Source organism: Gracilinanus agilis, chromosome 2, assembly GCF_016433145.1.
Source record: "Gracilinanus agilis isolate LMUSP501 chromosome 2, AgileGrace, whole genome shotgun sequence".
Lineage (NCBI taxonomy): Eukaryota > Metazoa > Chordata > Mammalia > Didelphimorphia > Didelphidae > Gracilinanus > Gracilinanus agilis.
Window position 1 is genome coordinate 281,122,901 of NC_058131.1, and position 17,236 is coordinate 281,140,136.

The 17,236-nt window shown below is 40.6% G+C and overlaps 1 protein-coding gene across 2 annotated transcripts in view; it reads right to left on the reverse strand.

The window, feature by feature from the left end:
* Nucleotides 1-4,475: 4,475 nt before the first annotated feature.
* The window catches only part of ABL1 (ABL proto-oncogene 1, non-receptor tyrosine kinase), a 209,203-nt gene continuing 196,442 nt past the window's right edge, over nt 4,476-17,236 (reverse strand). For both annotated transcript variants that reach the window (XM_044663977.1, XM_044663978.1), the window contains exons 5-11: nt 14,506-14,590; nt 13,672-13,849; nt 12,023-12,207; nt 10,841-10,993; nt 9,373-9,462; nt 8,885-9,046; nt 4,476-6,512 (exon numbers count right to left, since the gene is read on the reverse strand). In XM_044663977.1, coding sequence (XP_044519912.1) covers nt 4,813-6,512; nt 8,885-9,046; nt 9,373-9,462; nt 10,841-10,993; nt 12,023-12,207; nt 13,672-13,849; nt 14,506-14,590 — 2,553 coding nt within the window. In that variant the 3' untranslated portion in view covers nt 4,476-4,812. The remainder of the gene's footprint in view (nt 6,513-8,884; nt 9,047-9,372; nt 9,463-10,840; nt 10,994-12,022; nt 12,208-13,671; nt 13,850-14,505; nt 14,591-17,236) is intronic.

The following is a 17,236-nucleotide window of genomic DNA, read 5'->3' on the forward strand; positions in this document are numbered from 1 at the left end:
GGCTACTGGTGGGGTGGAGGGGGTGGGAGGGTTTGGGAGAGAGGGAAAGAACATGAAACACGTAACTATGGGAAAATATTCAAAATCAAAATTAAAAAAAAAACATTTCCTCCTTTACATAACTCATTTTATGTTACCCTAGTACATTGGAGTTTTATAGGCATTTTATTGAATAAATTAATTTTGATGAGATTAAAAAAAAAAAGAAAAGGCTATTGTTCAATAAATCTTGTGTGTGGGGCAGCTGGGTAGCTCAGTGGATTGAGAACCAGGCCTAGAGATGGGAGGTCCTAGGTTCAAATCTGACCTCAGATACTTCCCAGCTGTGTTGACCTTGGGCAAGTCACTTGACCCCTATTGCCTACGCTTACCACTCTCTTTTGCCTTGGAGCCAATACACAGTATTGACTCTAAGACGGAAGGTAAGGGCTCAAAACAAACAAACAAACAAACAAACAAACAAATAGATCTTGTGTGAGATGTAAATTTGGGGCATAGATTCTCCTTCCTTCTTAGTATAGCTTCTGATTTACCACAAAGTCACTTATTTGCAGGGGGAGGGGGAGGCCATATGCTGCTAAGAGTAAGAATTAAAATAAGGAGAACTTGACTTGACCAATTCTCTTTTTTCATTTTAAGAGAATAACCCTACAAACTACCAAAATGGGACGAATTCAACAATGCTCTTTCTAGCATGATATGAATTAAAAATCTGTCCACCATTAACTTTACAAGAATCTCTACAAAACCTGGGGAAATTGGTCTCAATCTAATTAATCACTGGCTTTTATCAAGTAATTTGAAGATCCATGAAATGTCACAGGCAACAGTGAGAGTTTTAGAAAGAGCCATTTTAAGTTTAGTGTTCTTATCTCGGGGATTTCCCATACCATTTTATTATGGTGTTGGCAAGATCCCTAGAATTCTCCAAATGAAAAGCTAGAAGTAGCATCACATAGTGATATGAATGAACTGGAATTGGGGTAGGATTAATTCCTGTTCGTGTGCTCAGGAAATTCTGTCATCCACTTATTCTATTTCATTCAGATTTGAAATTAGATTTCAAATGAAAAGGGAGACTTGGTTATTTGTAGAACACTAGAGCAGTCCGGAGTCCTGGGTTCTAGTATTGGTTTTACTACTAGCTAAATCCTTCACATAATGTTTCAGCTGAAAGGGACCCATGAGAGTGCCTGGTCTGACTTCCTGTTAGATTATGGATGAGGAAACAAACTCCATAAGGCTGAGTGCCTTGCCTAAGGTCACACAATTTGCACAATTTGTTAGGTAACAGAGGTGGGATTTAAATGTAGGTCTTCTACCTACAGTCAGTGCCCTTTCTACTATAGAGTGAGCCCGGGCAAGTGGGTTCACATCTCTGATCCTCCTCTATAAAATACAGGAATTGGACTAGATGATGGTCTAATTTCCTTACAGCTCAAAAATGATGCAACTCCAGGTATGGAAATTGGTTCAAGCAAATTTTTTACCTAGATTATTTTCCTCCTCCAATGATGCTCAACACGTCTTGTTGCAACAGAGTTCCTTTCACAGGGTTTTTGTGAACCGTACTTTTCAATATGCTTTGGTGAGCATGATATGTATTCCTTTGACAAGTCTACTGGTTTAATAAGTATTATTATCAGAGGGCTTTACTTACTTCCCCAACTTCAACTTTCCAAGCTGTCAGCCAGCGTTAAATGGAGACCAAACCCATGAAGAAAGAGAGTCCCTCTTGACAACCTCTGCTCAGTGGGTGGCTAGAACAGGCCTCTGTAAAGGGTTACCATTATAGTCTTATAACACCACGTAGGCCAGCACTCCACAGCTATTCATCATTCCCACAAAGAAATAAGACACTAGGCATGTCAAAGACAAGTAAATGAGGGGTGCTTTAAGGCTGATGGGTGGTGGCAGAGAGGGTTCAAAGGCAAAGATAAGAAGAAATGCTTTTCTGAAGGTATTAACTCTTTCAGGCCAAGAAGTAGCTCTTCAGGAAATTACCTCTTTTTGCACACTAAATAATACCCTAATAGCATAAAAGTTAATGCAGCTTCACAAAGGAAATCATTTATTCCCTTCTACCTGTCACTATCAAGTGGGGCAAGTTCATTGCTGTGAGTCCCATCTTAGTTGCTGAATTACAAGCAGTCTAGGTTGCTAGAAAGTAAGTTTCTTATGATGCAAGAAAGGTCTCAGAAGAGGGACAAGGAAATTGTTCCCGAAATTGCAGATAATGACATAGGACATGAGACAGCCACAGTCTCTGTGTGCTAGTAACCACTCTGGGAAGGAGCACCAAACCTTGCTTCATAAAAGATGGAAATGAAGTAGCCAAAGAAAACTGATTTGGTTTCTGCAATAATCATTCTCTTGTCCTCCCTCTCTAAATCCCAGCAAAATGTAACATTAAAAACTCAAGACCCTTGCACTTCTCCCCAAGCTCTGACAGGCAGCAGGGATACAAACTCCTTCTATTCCCTTTACCAAAACAAGAAATCTTTCTTTCACCACAAACTGAATGGCTCATGACAAAAGGAGGAGTTAGGATTTAAAACAACACATGGAGAGGCTCTGATTTTTGCTGACATTGATTTATTTAAAAAATACTAAGGAAGACAGACTTGGACTCAAAAACATTAAAGAGTCACATACTGAACAAAATGTATTGGACCAAAAAAAAAAAAAAGAAAGAAAAGAAAAGAAAATGGCACCATAGGTATTACAGAAAGGACAGTTGAAAAACTATTTACACATTTATAAAAGAGTAAGTCTATAAAAGAGTGTAATAGCAAGATACAAATGCATAATATAGTGGCACATTATGTTAACAAAACAAAAACAGTACCTCATAGAACAGTCCAAAGATTTGTGTGTGTGTGTGTGTGTGTGTGTGTGTGTGTGGTTTGTTTTGTTTTGTCTGTTTAAAAGGCAGCTGGTGGTGTTTTAACATCTCCTTCTGTTTGTAAATCACAGCAGTCTGTGAGGGCAAAGAGGTGGCATGAGAATATAAAAAGGGTATTTGGAAGGAAACCATTTTAGAAACCATTTCTAGCAGAAAAATAAAATACAAGTTAAGGTAATTAGTGTAAAAATAGTATAATGCAATAGGGTCACAAGAGTTAGAGGAAAGGGGGAAGGAATGTGGTTTTTCTCCTGGTTCTGAATCTGTTATGGGGTTAAATTGCACCATTAATAGTCATAACCCTTGTTTCCTGGGTAATGTTAAGTCCCTTGCCTATTACTTTCTGCCCCTCAACCAGTCTGGATACTGGCATGCAAAGGTCAAGGAAAACTATGAGTGGCTGCCCTGTGAGTCATGGTCCCTGTACCTTTACTACTCCTGGGGAGTCCCTGGGGAAGAATGAACAAGACAAAAGATGGCTGCCAGCCCTCTGAAATACTTTCTGTGAGCTTTTTCTCCCCTTAACAGTCCCTGACAGAACCCCCAGAGAAACATTAGATTGACAAGTGTTGCCCATTGTAATTAAATAAAAGACATTCTCCAAACTTCAAACGTGTGGCCAAATGCAACCAGGGTCTTTGGGTGTCAACACTTTTTTCCTTTCTCTTTGGTGCAGTGCATTCGGTGCCCATTGGCACTGGTTTCTCTATAAGAAGTGGCAGCCATGATGATGCTCATAGCTTTGCAAAGAATGGAGCTTGCTCAGAGAGCCTTCAAGGATGTAGAATATGAGATAGGCCATTGTGTCCAAAAAGGGTAGTGAAAATGGGCTTTGCTGAGACATGCATCAGGAAGAAATAAATGAATATACCAACTGGATCCGGACTTCTGCTCTCAGTATTTCGTCCCATGATTGGAACTGTAAAAGGGTAGTCCCAAATCTGCCAAGTACACAGATTCAAGACTGCTCTCAATTCCTGACCAACTCAGCCAGTGGTCCTCCTGTTTTCTTTTCTGTTCCTTCCCTATCTTATGGCAGCAGCATCAACCCTGTTTTCTTTAGGAACCAAAGTCTACTGCCTCAGTTTGGCATTACATGTCACAAAAGGAAGGTCAGTTCTTCAGGAGAAAGGAGAGGTTGGATGACCTTAATCACAAACCTCTGTGCCTCCTCCTAGATCTTCACTGCTCACTATGTGAGCCACCCAGCTGTTTCCCAAACTGCAACCTACTATCCAATAATCAATGGCATTCCTTCACATAAGAAAACGAGAAAAATTTAGCTCTTATTTAATAAGCGAATCAGAGGGGCCAACCTTGCAGTGATTGCTCTGAGCACCCTTCTGAGTATTTTTATTTTCTGAAGCATAATTTCTAGCTTAGGAGACTTAAACTTAAACAGGACTAGTCCCTGCATGGGACAAGGAAAAGTGATTATTAGCAATACTTTACTGGAAAGGCTCAAATGTGTTAGTGTTCAGAAGTCATCCTTTGGGAAAATGGAAAGAGAAGGACACAGGAATTTCTCTGGAAAGGAGGAAAACAAAACCCCATGTCTTCTATTCCCACTTCCAACTTAAAGCTCATTCCAAAGTAATGTTAGTAAAAAAGGGACAGTGGGGCCTTGGTATTTTGGCTTCAGTCCACAGAGATGGAACTCCACAGATGAGTTTCAGAATAGCAAAGACTCAGGGAACCTGGGCTGAAAGGGAGAAAAGCATATCATGATTGCCATCCCATGGCCTAGGCAGTCAGGTTGCATATGCTCTACAGAGGCACACAGACTGTGCCCTATATGCCTTTTCCTGTCCTAGAGACACTGATTCACTGGTCTTTTGTCAGTCTACCATAGCTCTGAGGCTACACATGTCAGCAGTCAACTCTGGCTGGCTGAATCCTGGTTTCTGCTACCTCTGAACAATATCACTGATTTCTTTAACCGAACTGAGAAGTTTGCTAAAGTCCTGGGTGGCAGCAGGGCCACTGCCTGCTGTTGCAGGACATATCTGAAGCTCTCGGAGGTTATTTTCCAACTTGTTGATAGCTTCCCTGAAAGCAAACTTGTTTCGCATCTGCTGGATGGAGTCCACATAGCTCACACAGAAAGTATACAGGTTTTTTCCTGCTTCCAACACAGCACTATGGCTGGCCATTTGCTCAGAGTTTTTGGAGATGGCAAGACACAAGGCCTCAGTGCTGTCTAGCACCACACCTTTTGTGATGGCACCACTAGCGAGCCTCTCAGGGGGCTGGCGGGTTTTCCTCAGAGACACTCGTGTGGATATGAGAGGGATGAAAGCAGTGGAAGTTAGCTGTTCTCCTCCTAGGGCTGACGAAGTAGATGGTAAAGTAGAGGGAGAGGTGGCTGGAGTAGTGCTTGGAGCTATTGATGGTTTGTTGGATGACTGTGCCCTTGGAACAGAGGAGAGCATGGATTTTTTAACACCCTCTCCTGACAGGTTTTGTTTGGCAGCATCACTATTCACAGCATCTGCTGCCAGAGTCAACTGTTTTGCTTTAATATTGGGTCCTCCATCCCCCACTGCTTCATGGCCAGGGCTCTGAGAGGACTTCGTAGCCTTCCCAGCAGATGATGATGGTGGGGGAGGTGGGGCAGGTTTATGTTTGGATAGCTTCCCCTTGTCCTTCCCTAATGACTCAGAAGAATGTTTGTGCCTCCTAGTTCTGGGCTCCTCACTGGAGACCTTACTGGTTCCCATAAATAAATTGGAGGCTGCTTTGCTAACAGGGGCTTGTTCAAGGACAACAGGAGCTACTATGGCATTAGGTTTTCCACTTTCATCCTTGTGGGATAGACCAGAGGAAGCAGTCATTGTGACTTGCCTGCGGACAACTTTTGGAGTCAGACTGGGGGGGCTAGAACCAGGGCTGGACTCTGTATCTTTGAAAACATCATCAACAGCCTCCTCATTTTGTTTCAGTAGCCTGGGTGGTGGGGTCACTGTGCCCCGAGAAGACACATCAGATTTATTCTCACTTGCCCGTTTCCGAGGCAAGGCTGGTTTCTCACTCTTGTGCCCACCAAATGTAGAGGAATCAAACTGCCTCCCAGTGGACTGCAGGTCTCGAGGCAATGTTACTGACCTCCATTCTGTGTCTTTGGCCCCATGGGGCACACAAGAAGCAGAACATGACCTCAGGAAACGCTTGCTGGAGTTGGTGTTACTTTCTTCTTCGTTGGCTGCCAACCGGCTACTTGTTGATGTAATAGATTTTTTCCACAAATGGGGAGACCGAAAGCCTGAGCTCCCTGATACAGCCCCATTGGTAACATTCACCCCATTGCTTGGACTTGGGAACTTAGATGGCTCAGTTGTGTCTAAGGGAGCTGTAATAAAGGTGCCATTGAGGATCTCTTCATCTCCACCTCCCCGGCGGTCTGAATGGCCATCCATCTCTCGAAAAGAACTACTGCGTTTGGGCGGGGTCGGAGCAGTTTTCTTCTTCTTCTTAATTAGGGCACTAAACAGGTTAGTCTTCTTGTCTTTGGGGAGAAGGCGTTCATCTTCATTCAAGCCACTGTCCTGAGGAGTTCTTTCTTTCCTTGGGAGCAATGGAGAAACAGCAGGCTCATGATCCAAAGGATCTGTAATAAAATTAAGAATGTTTTAATGAATCACAAGAAAGTATTTCCAGGCCCCTTTTTGTGATCACATCATTAAGACCTCCTTCCTCTAAGACCAGTCTGGCACACAGATTCTGTGGCATGGGGCCTGCATCAGGTCTCATTGATAACAATAACACATTATTGTCAATAGATTTTTTAAGAGTAGCTTTCTAATTTTGAGAAATTATTACTTTTATATTCAGAACTCTGCATTCTAATGTTGTACTCATTATTAATCAAATATGTAACTTTTCTCCTCCAAGTAAGCCTCTCCATTGAAGAATTAAAGGTATAAGAGTAAAAAGTAAAGGTGACACTTGTCTCTCCTTTTCTCCTTTTCCCCTCATTCATTTAGATGAAAGTACAAGAGCCCCTTTCTGACATCATTATCTGGTCAAGTGAAAACAATGACAGAGCCAAACAGAAACTCAGAACCTATTACCCTCAGATCACTCAACCATCTGAATGTTCTAAGTGGCATAATTTGGAAGGGAAGGTGCTTCATGCCATAGAAACGTAGTGACAATGAGCTATTATGCTCTAAAGACCAAGGGGATGACCTTTTTAAATTTTCAAATTGGCATTCTTTAAGTATGAATAATAGTTTCCAATAACGTATTTGGAGTCTTCAATATCCTCACTTTTGAATGACAGGTATTCTCACTAACAAGTTAACTACTGGACTAGAATTCCTCTACTAGCCTCCCAAATTCTAATTGGAGTTGCCTATAGGACAATATATTCATTTACCTTAAGTCAGGGAGCATGCAAGGCAAAAGAGTAAAGGGAATCTGAATATTTGCTATAATTTTAGTCTGGGATATAGTCAATGAAGAAAGGAGAAATTCTAGTAAATATTTTCAATGCTGATACTTGATGCTCTTGGCTTCACACTATATTTCCCACTGACATATACCTTTTAAGTAATGCAAGTTGCCATGAATGAACCACATTTCTTATTACAGTGCTTTTCATCCTGGACTAAAAACCTAATTGCCTCATCATGGCAGGGAGGAAACCCAACTGGTGCCAGTGGAAGATAAACTCTGAAAGTTTCAGTGTCAAGATGAAAAGGCTTGAGTATGGGCTTCTTAAAGGCCTGTAGGTCATGAAAGAGGCAACTTTGCTAAGTGATGACTAATTTTTCATAACATTTAAATTTTCTTTAAATTGTCACCAATGGCTTGGATGTGATGTGTATCCGTGAATACTCATATAAATAAAATCAAGAGATGCTAGATGTAGTAATTAGCTAAAGGTTTCATTCAAATTTTTTCCTAAAGCCCTTCTCAATCAAATTCAAAATTAAAAAGTCAACAAATATTAGGTTCCTACTATAGGCATGTGCATGTTTAACACCTCATATCATGATCCTAAACTAAAAGAAGAATGAAAAACAGATAGCAGTGAGTAGTCTAGGTTCTGTTTCTAAGAATGTTCAAGATCTGCTTTGTTCATTAGTTGTTCAGACAGAAAATTTCTAATCTACTATAGTGATTTAACTCATAGCTATACTCAAATTCATGAGACTAATAAACTGATCTAACCTCTTATGTTTTCCTAAGGAACGACATCAGAAAGGAGCTTTTTTAAGAAGCCACTGAATACTATGAGTGGCAGAATGGTGCAATAGTAAGAGTACTGTTGTAGTGGAAAAGACAATCAAGGATTTTGGAAAACAAAGCTCAAATCCCAGCTCTGAAATGTATCAGCTTTGTAAACCAGGGCAAATTATTTACCCACCCCTCCCCCCAAAATGGGGAATGCAACTACTTATACTACCTATTTCAAAAGACTATCATTGGGAAAGTACTCTATAAACCATAAAACACTATATAGATGAGTTTTTTTCACACCCCTAGTTCTATACCAAAGAGGGTTGGGGAGGGGGTTGGCTTGGTTTTCTCTGGGTGAGCTTTTCATATCAATGTTCAGCCTACAATCCCCCTCCTTTCATTTGGGTTCAATATTTATTATTGTTTTATCTGCCCTGGAATGGGAACCACAAATGCTTTGAATAATAGATGAAAAGGTGGATTAGTTTCTCAGTAGATTTTATAAGCATCTCTGCCTCTTTGACCGAACTAACTGCCAAAGCCAATTGCTCCTTAATGATTCCCAGAGGGAGAGGGGGTTGCTGCAGGGTGATTAGCTTTCTGTTTTCAATGGGGATCCTTGCACTTTCAAAAAGGCTAGACTCTTTATTTCAGAACTTCCTCCTCTATGAAGAACCTACTGGATATTTAAAAAGCAAGAACAGGTTCTTGCTTTTACTTTCCATTCCTGTACATTTGACCTTGGAAGTTTCTGGTAGCTAGGAATCTGCATGGTATAAAGGAGGAACATCCCACCTTCTCCCTGACTCCTGGGATGAGAAGCATCCAAAAGATCACTGGCATCTTTATTTTCAGCAGCTCTCCGGGATGTTCTAGTCTTAGTTGGCAATTCTGGGGCTTGCAGCAATGTACCGACAACACTTCGTACACCTTTCTTCCCAAGCTCTTTTTCCACCTCTAAAAACACATGAAAAAATCATTGTTGGCCACTGCCTTGGTCTTGTTTTTGTTGTTCAAATTAACAGTTTACCTATAAATTATTATAAAAAAAGTGATGCTGAAAACAAACTTACATCTAACACTGCACGGTTACAAAATAATGAGCCCTTCTGGATCTCTTCCCTGCTTCCAGGTTTCAGACAACTCCTCTGCACACTCATCTCCATCGTGCAGGAGCACAGAGAGCACCACCGCATACAGCCCACGGGGCATACCCCTACCCTGTGCGACACCCCCACCCCATCCTAGCCTCTTCTTCACCTCGGCATAGCACTGTACGTTACCATCTGATATGCTGGATTCCTGAAACATTGTTTCAAAGGCTTGGTGGATTTCAGCAAAAGAAGGCCGGTCAGAAGGACTCCACTGCCAACCTGGATAAATAAAAACCAAGTCAATTAATTATTAGTGATTCCTTATGAACTTTAGGTCTGTTATGGTATACCTATGGCATGTGGTTCTGAGCGCCCTCCTGGCAACTGCTCCCTTCCCCTCCCCACCACCTGCCCCTCTGCGCTTACTCCCTCCTCTGAGCAAGTGCTCAGGCCATGCCCTTCTCTTTCTCCCTCCTCTGTTTGGGAGTAAGGGGCTGCAGGGGAGCAGCTGGGGAGGTGGGGGTGATCTCTCCCACCACACAGCCTGGCCCCTGCTCCCACCCCCATCCCTGGGGAGGCTGGATGTAGGGGCAGGTCCCCTTGGTGGCAGGAGGCAGCTTCCCCACCACCACCAAAAGTAGGCTGGGAGTCAGCCCTGCCTCCCTGAATGCAGGGGTGGGTGGCACTCAGTCTAAGCTGCCACCTACCCCCAGGCTTTGGGAGAATGCAGGGGCGGGTCCCTATGGTTGCAGGAGGCAGCTTACCCCCCTCCCCCAACCCCTATACAAGCCAGCTGGGAGCCACTGCCCCGGCCAGTTTCCTCACCTCCCACCTTCCCAGCAGATCCAAGCCATGTAGCAGTCCCTCCCTCAGCCCATCTCCTGGGAAGCTGGATGCAGGAGCCAGTTGGAAGCTGCCCCACTCCCAAACTCAGGGGAGGGGGCACTTAGTCTCTGAGTTTGCCCCCTACCTAGGCTTCTTCGGCAGCAACCCCCTCACTCTGTCTCCCCCAACACAGGTGGATACAGGAGCAGCCTGCATGAGGTCCCTAAAAGGTCTGCCATCATTGCTTTAGGTTATTGTTGAGTTTTCTAAACAAAGAGTGGGACTATTAAAGGAACACTATACTCCCATTTACCACCACACACAATAGACTAGTAATCAGAAAAAATGGGTTCTGGTCCAAGTACTACCCAAAATATACTAAGTGACCTTGGGTAAGTCACTTTCCTTCTGAGGACTTCAATGTCTTCACTTGTAAAGTGAAGGGATTAAACTAGATTATCTCTAGGTTTCCTTCTAGCTCTAATTTCTGAGACTATCTTCTTTACCTAAAAAAAATTATTATAATTGCCATATGTTGTTACAGTCACTAGAAACTTGAAAATCTGGTATAAGCAGGTAGGAATGTGCCCTTTAAGGTCTCAGATCAGTGCTTGATAATTTGTGATTCACATATAATACATAGAAATAAAAATATATTTACATATATTAATATAAATATTTTTATTACTAAGAACAAAATTCTTTTGAAATAAAATAGCCAAAGGACTCTGCTTCTAACTTTCCAAATATATCCCTTTACTTTATGAAAAAAATTCAGTTTCTCAGTTCATTTAAATTAAATTATTTTTTCCTAGGTTTGCAGAAAACTCACATGCTCTCATGAGTTCATAGACTTTTTCTGGACAGCCTTCTGGACGTTCCATGCGATAATTTTTTTCCAACAATTCATATACTTGTGACAGATCAATTCCAGGGTAAGGGGACATGCCATATGTAGCAATTTCCCAAAGCAAAACCCCGAATGCTGAAAGAAAAAGAAATTTAAGTTTAAATTCTTAAGATTAACCCATGACTATCATTTGTGCATTAAAACTACAGAGCAAAAGCAAGTACTATGCTCAAAAGCAGCTCAGATGCTAACAGACTTTAACAAGCTTCTTTGTTAATGAAGACCTGTGACACAACAGAGTAAAATCAAACTACCTTTCAATTTACTCAGTATCTCAGACTTGAATGCTCTGAAAGAATTAGGATCTTTCAAGTTCTATTAAAGGCATAATTAAGGAAAAGTCACAGTGGATTAACATTATGTAGTCTCTAGAAATTTAACCATTCTGCCACTACAATAAGTGGATTTGCACTTGTGCTGGCAATAAGAAGTCCAGGCTTGGATCGACAACCAAGTCAAGGACCTCTAGGATCTTGGATAAAATGGGCTCTGGGCTTCAGTTGAGACCTATAAGGTTCCATCTAGCTAAAAGAATCTAAGATCATGTTTTGGGGCATTTAAATTTCAGACTTAGAGAAAGTAGTGGAACTCTCTCTATCCCATGGATGTCTATGCCTACATAAAAAGCAGCAAGAGGAATATCATCTTAGTGGCAACTATAGACAAGCCAGTTAAGATCTGTCACGTGGCAAGTTGAAAGGCAACATCCAAATGAAAAACATTCCAAGTACAGAAGCACTGGTCATGAGGCCTAAAGTCATATGTGTCATTTAACTGTCATGCCAAATCTAATACCAAATTTTGAATAAAAACAAAAAGCTGGTAAGAGAAAAGAATGCAATCTATATTCAAATTACTTTGGAAGAAAAAATTCATGGATACATCAAACAATAGGATGTACTGCTTGTCTTTGGAAGGGAAGAGAAAGTGAAAAAAGAAATAAAAGAATGGGGAATAAAGAGGCAGGGAAAAGGGAATACAAAATATGTAAGAGAGAAAAGAAATGAGGTAGCAATAAAGAGAATGACAGTCATAGGATAAGATGGAGGGAACGAGAGTAGATTTGTTTAAAAACAAAATAAAATAAAACATATGAGTTCTTACCCCAGACATCTGACTTAATAGAAAATTTATTGTAAGCCAGACTTTCAGGTGCTGTCCATTTGATTGGGAATTTCGCTCCTGCATGGGCTGTGTAAGTATCTCCTGTCATTAACCTGCTCAAGCCAAAATCAGCCACCTTCACTAAGTGGTTTTCCCCTACAAGGCAGTTTCGGGCAGCAAGATCCCTAGGAAATAAAAAAATCCAATCTATCAGAAGTCCCAAACATCAATTTTGGAGATTGACAACAGTTGAATAAAAGAATAATAATGACAATCAAAAGTTATCTGTTTTCCTTGAAACTTGTGTTATCTCCTCATTAACCCTCATCTTAGAGAAATCTCCTATGAAGACTCCTCTTGCCCCATCCATATTTTAAGTATACTTTATTCAAACTGCATTTGTCAATGTTCTCTTCTTTAGTAATGCTTGCACAGGTACATCTCAGAATCTCTCTGACTTGTAATCTTCTTGCCTCTTGATTCACCCAGAGAAATTTCAATCTGACATTGTGGTTCGTGGATGTTAACCACCAAATCATACAGCAATCAGGATGGGGGAATGAAAAGCAGCAGCTTAGGAAGATGGTTTTTAAAGATAGCTTGGTCATCAGCAATCATAGAGAAATTAAATGCAGAAGAGTTTAGTTTAATAGGATTTTGGTAGGGCATTTTAGGTGTGCCTGAATGCAGAGAGTACAAACTTAGTAGTGCAAGGCAAATCAAAAGTCAAGAAATCTCAATTTGCAGCATCAGAGAGTTCACTTTCTTGAGTGACAGAAGCATCTGAATCAAACTCCCACGTAGCATAGAAAATATGTCTGACAAAGAACCTCGAGCATTTCACACATGATACTCTTATTTCTCACTATGAAATCTCATGTACAGATTTTACACTTCAGTTAATTGGGTAAAAATGATCAAAACTGGCGGGAAAAACATCTTGTATAAAACAGACCAGCAAAACCCATCAGGCCCCAATTCAGGCTATGTCATTACTTTGCTAGGAAGCCATTTCCACTGGCAAAGAATGCAAAGCGCTAACATAATTGCAGCACATTCGAAGGTCAAAACACTTCAGCCTTTAAAACAGCAAAGAAGCTCAATTCAAAGATACATGCAATTCAGACCACAGTAAAACATTCCTGAACCAGATGCAAATACAGTGATCAGATTCATAATAAAAGGGGGAAAAAAATAAAAAAAACATGGGCCACTAACATGAGCTTGTTTAAAGGAAATGCCTACAGCTCCCAGGAAGAAGTCATTACTGATGAAAGCTGTTGGCAAAGGAACAATGTGTACTCTATTTCATAGAGAACTATGATGATTAAAAGTCAAGCTTTTTATGAATCTTATTTAACATGCCACTTAATTCTAAATGGCTCAGACTGAATTATCTATCTCTTGCCCTGAGATTAACCACTAGGTTAGTCCAGGTCCATTTCTTTCTGTTTTAAATCCTGGTTATGTGCTCCTAAAGACTGTAAGATCAAGAAATTCCCACATGCCTTTATTTCAAGCTTCAATATCCTGCCAGTACCAAAGTGAGAGCCTGATTCTTAACACCAAAGGAGTGAGAAGCTCTGTAAAGGAGTCCTGCTCTCGTGCTGAGACTCTAAGTGGTCCAAGATGCTAAGCACAGCTCCTACCTGTGGATGAAGTTTTTCTTCTCCAGGTACTCCATGGCTGATGAGATCTGAGTGGCCATGTATAGCAGCACAACTGCATTCACCTCCTGCCGATTACACTCCCGGAGATAATCTAACAGATTCCCATAGGTCATGAACTCGGTGATTATGTAGAATGGGGGTTCCCGAGTACACACCCCTGTGAAGTAAGACATGAAGTACTTCAGGCTACTGCTCTATCTACTACTTAGTAGATATCAAAATGACTGCCTTCAGGAAAACTGATTTCTGAGGAACTTTTTGACATTATTCTCACACCAATCCTAGCAACCAATGAGAAGTGCAATATTTGTGACTACGAGTTCATTTCTAAAGAGAAGGCTGTTTCCACTTTCTTTCTTTCTCCTAATGCTAAAAGGATATGAAAGGCACCAGAGAGTTCAGAATGGAAGAATCAGCATTAAAAAAAAAAAAAAAAAAAAAAAACTAGCAGTAAAAATCTAAGCACTCAATCCCCCCACATAAAATGATATAAACCATAATTATTTTTATCAGAAGATGGCTTTGACCCTCAGAATCATTTTGTAAGAGGTGAGAGAACTGAAAAACTCTAATGTTTCAATAGTCAATTTTAGATTTGCATTCCCTGATTATTTTCAGATACTAGCGCAAGTAATAACAGATTAGCATACCAAAAAAATGTCTCTTGCTTTCAAGTGTTGAATGTTGGTAGAGAATAGCTGTCTGGATCTGAAACCTTAACACAGTAAGCAGCTTATCTCTTCTTTTATGGCACCTGTATCACCCCAGAGGGTTTAATTAAAAGTTCCTCTGCTTGGTACTTCTCTCACTTACCTAGTAATTGTACTAAGTTAGGGTGTTTGATCTCTTTCATTACTGCAGCTTCTTTCAAGAACTCTTCCACCTCCATAGTGTCTTCCTGCAGAGACAAAGAAGAAAAGTTTCAGCAAGGAAAATGTGCAGGAGAGAAAAGGAGCTGGGAGTCTGAGCAAGCTTCATGGTTAGTGTAAATTGGAGCTCTGAGTTGTAGCTGTCTTGGGACTTCCATTCTTCACAACCACATTACATTGATTTGCTACTAGATGTGCATCGTGCCTGCCAATCTATTTTACTTCCTTTCCCAGGGCTCACTCTTGGCATGAATGCTTCCCTCCCTCCCTATGGCACTGAGTTTCTCTTTATTCACCTATGACAACAAATAAAGGTCAGCGTCTGCATGCTTGGTGGCTTACTTTCAATGGCCACTGTGCAGAATATATGTTTTTACAATACGGTAAGGTCATAGTAAAAATGGAATCAAAGCCAAGATCAAATCAACCAAAAAATAATAGACTTAAAAAAATCAGTTTAAAGAATCTGACATGCAACTCATTTAAGGGAAAAGAGCAGTCTATTCTCAGAGACACAGAGTGATGCAGTATTCAAAAGGAAAGGATGACATAAACAGAACACATTAAGATGGATCACGGGATTCTTAATGAAGTAACCACAATCTGTCTGTCAGATGACTATAGGTTTGAGAGGTGGAAGGAACATTAAAGATCATCTAGTCTAACCCCCTCACTTTACAGATGAGGAAACAGAAGCCCAAGGTAGTGAGGTGACTTACTTAAGTTTGCTTAACAGAGAAGCAGAAGATCTGGGGATTTAAGCCCAAGTTATTACTCCAAATTCAATACATACTACATTTCAAAGGAAATGAGGTTGGTCATAGAATATAGAATTCAGGGATACCTGGGGCTGAGGTCATTGCTAGCCAATGCTTACTGAGACAGTGAGGAGATGTATTAAGGAAGCTGAACTAGTAGATCAAATTATTTGAGGGGACATAATTGAAGTGCCTTTTCCCATCCATTATGCCTTTGGAATCTCTGATTCTATCATTAATAAACCTCCCTTCACTTTAGATCCTTCTTTTTATGTTCCTTCTACCTTCTTGTATCCATGGAGTTTTGGTTCCCACTGCCCAAAACATTGTATCCCTGACTACCTTCAACAGTACAACTCTCTCATGCTATCTAACACACTATCCATGAAGGAAAGAATCAACATTAACTGTCTTCTATATGTTAAATGCTATGCTAAGAATTTTACAAATGTCTCATTTGAGACTCATCATAACTATGGGAAGTAAATGCTATTATTATCCCTATTTTTTGGTTCAAGAAATTGATGCAAAAAAAAAAAAAAAAAGGTTAAGTAACTTGCCCAGGGTCACACATCAGCTAAGAAGTGTCTGCTGCTGGATTTGAACTCAGGTATTACTGACTCCAGACTTAGCACTCTATCCATTGAGCTGTCTCTAAGAACTAGGTTCACTCTATGCTTCTTGTTACCACTGTTGCTGGCCTTCTCTTCTGCTGCCAATCAGCACCTTTTCTTCCTTTGAGGTCCACTCCACATGTCTATTTTCATCCTATTCTGATCTTTGTTTCAATCATCCCTCACCTCCTTTCTTAAGCAGTTCATTACTCGGTTCAGTCTTTTTCTCTACCTCAACCCTTTGTCCTCACAGCTGGGGACACTTCAATATAACATACTGATGTCCCTTCAAATCATTTGGCCTTCTAGTTCAACTTCCTTAACATTTCTCTTCTCTTCTCTTCTTTCTCTCTCTCTGCCTCTCACCTCTAGTTGCTCATTCTGAAATCCCAGTCCATCAGCTCAGTTCTGAACTCACTTTTCTTCCTTTTAAAATTCCAAGATGCCACAGTTAGCCAATTCTTTTATATACTATCCTCTACTTTTGAATCCCTTGCCCCTCTGATCTATAGCTACTCATACCTTGCCAAAATCTTTCTGTGATTTACCCCTATCTCTGCTTTATCTGCTCCTACTCTCATGCTACAAAACACTCCTGAAAGAAGTCACATAAACAAGTCAGTGGGACTATTATAAATTTATGATGATAACAATAAGATCGGCTCACATTTATCTAGCATTTTAACATTTTAAAGCATTTTATATAAATCATCTTGCTTGACTTATAGTATTTAATCTCAAATGGATATTCACTGCTGTAGGGCAATTCTTTCATTCTTCCCTGTTAGAGACCCTCAAACCATCTATGACCCCACTTTGGCTGTCTCAAACCTTTTCTTCTGTTAAAGCCCCTACATAATCCCCCCTCTCCAAACAATCTTTTCAACAGAGGACTTAGTTGTCTTCTTGATAGAGATAATCTATAAATTCTTTCTCTTTCCCTATTTTATACCTGGAAACCCTTTCACCATCATCTCTCATTCTCTCTTTCTTTTCCTAGAAGAAATGGTCCTACTCTTGCTAAGGCCAATCTTTTTACTTGTACCCTTCAGCCCATTCTCCCCTCTCTTCTGGATGTTTGTCAATCAAGTATCCTATGCCTTTTTGTAATCTTTGCTGACCTAATCCACTAGCTTATTTCTTGGGACAAATAGGTCTAAATATTCTCAGTTACTAAGGGAAAAATCTCTTGTCTCTGCCATTCCCTCAAGCTACACTCACACACTCACTCACTCACTCACACACACACACACACACACACACACACACACACACACACACTCTCTCTCTCTCTCTCTCTCTC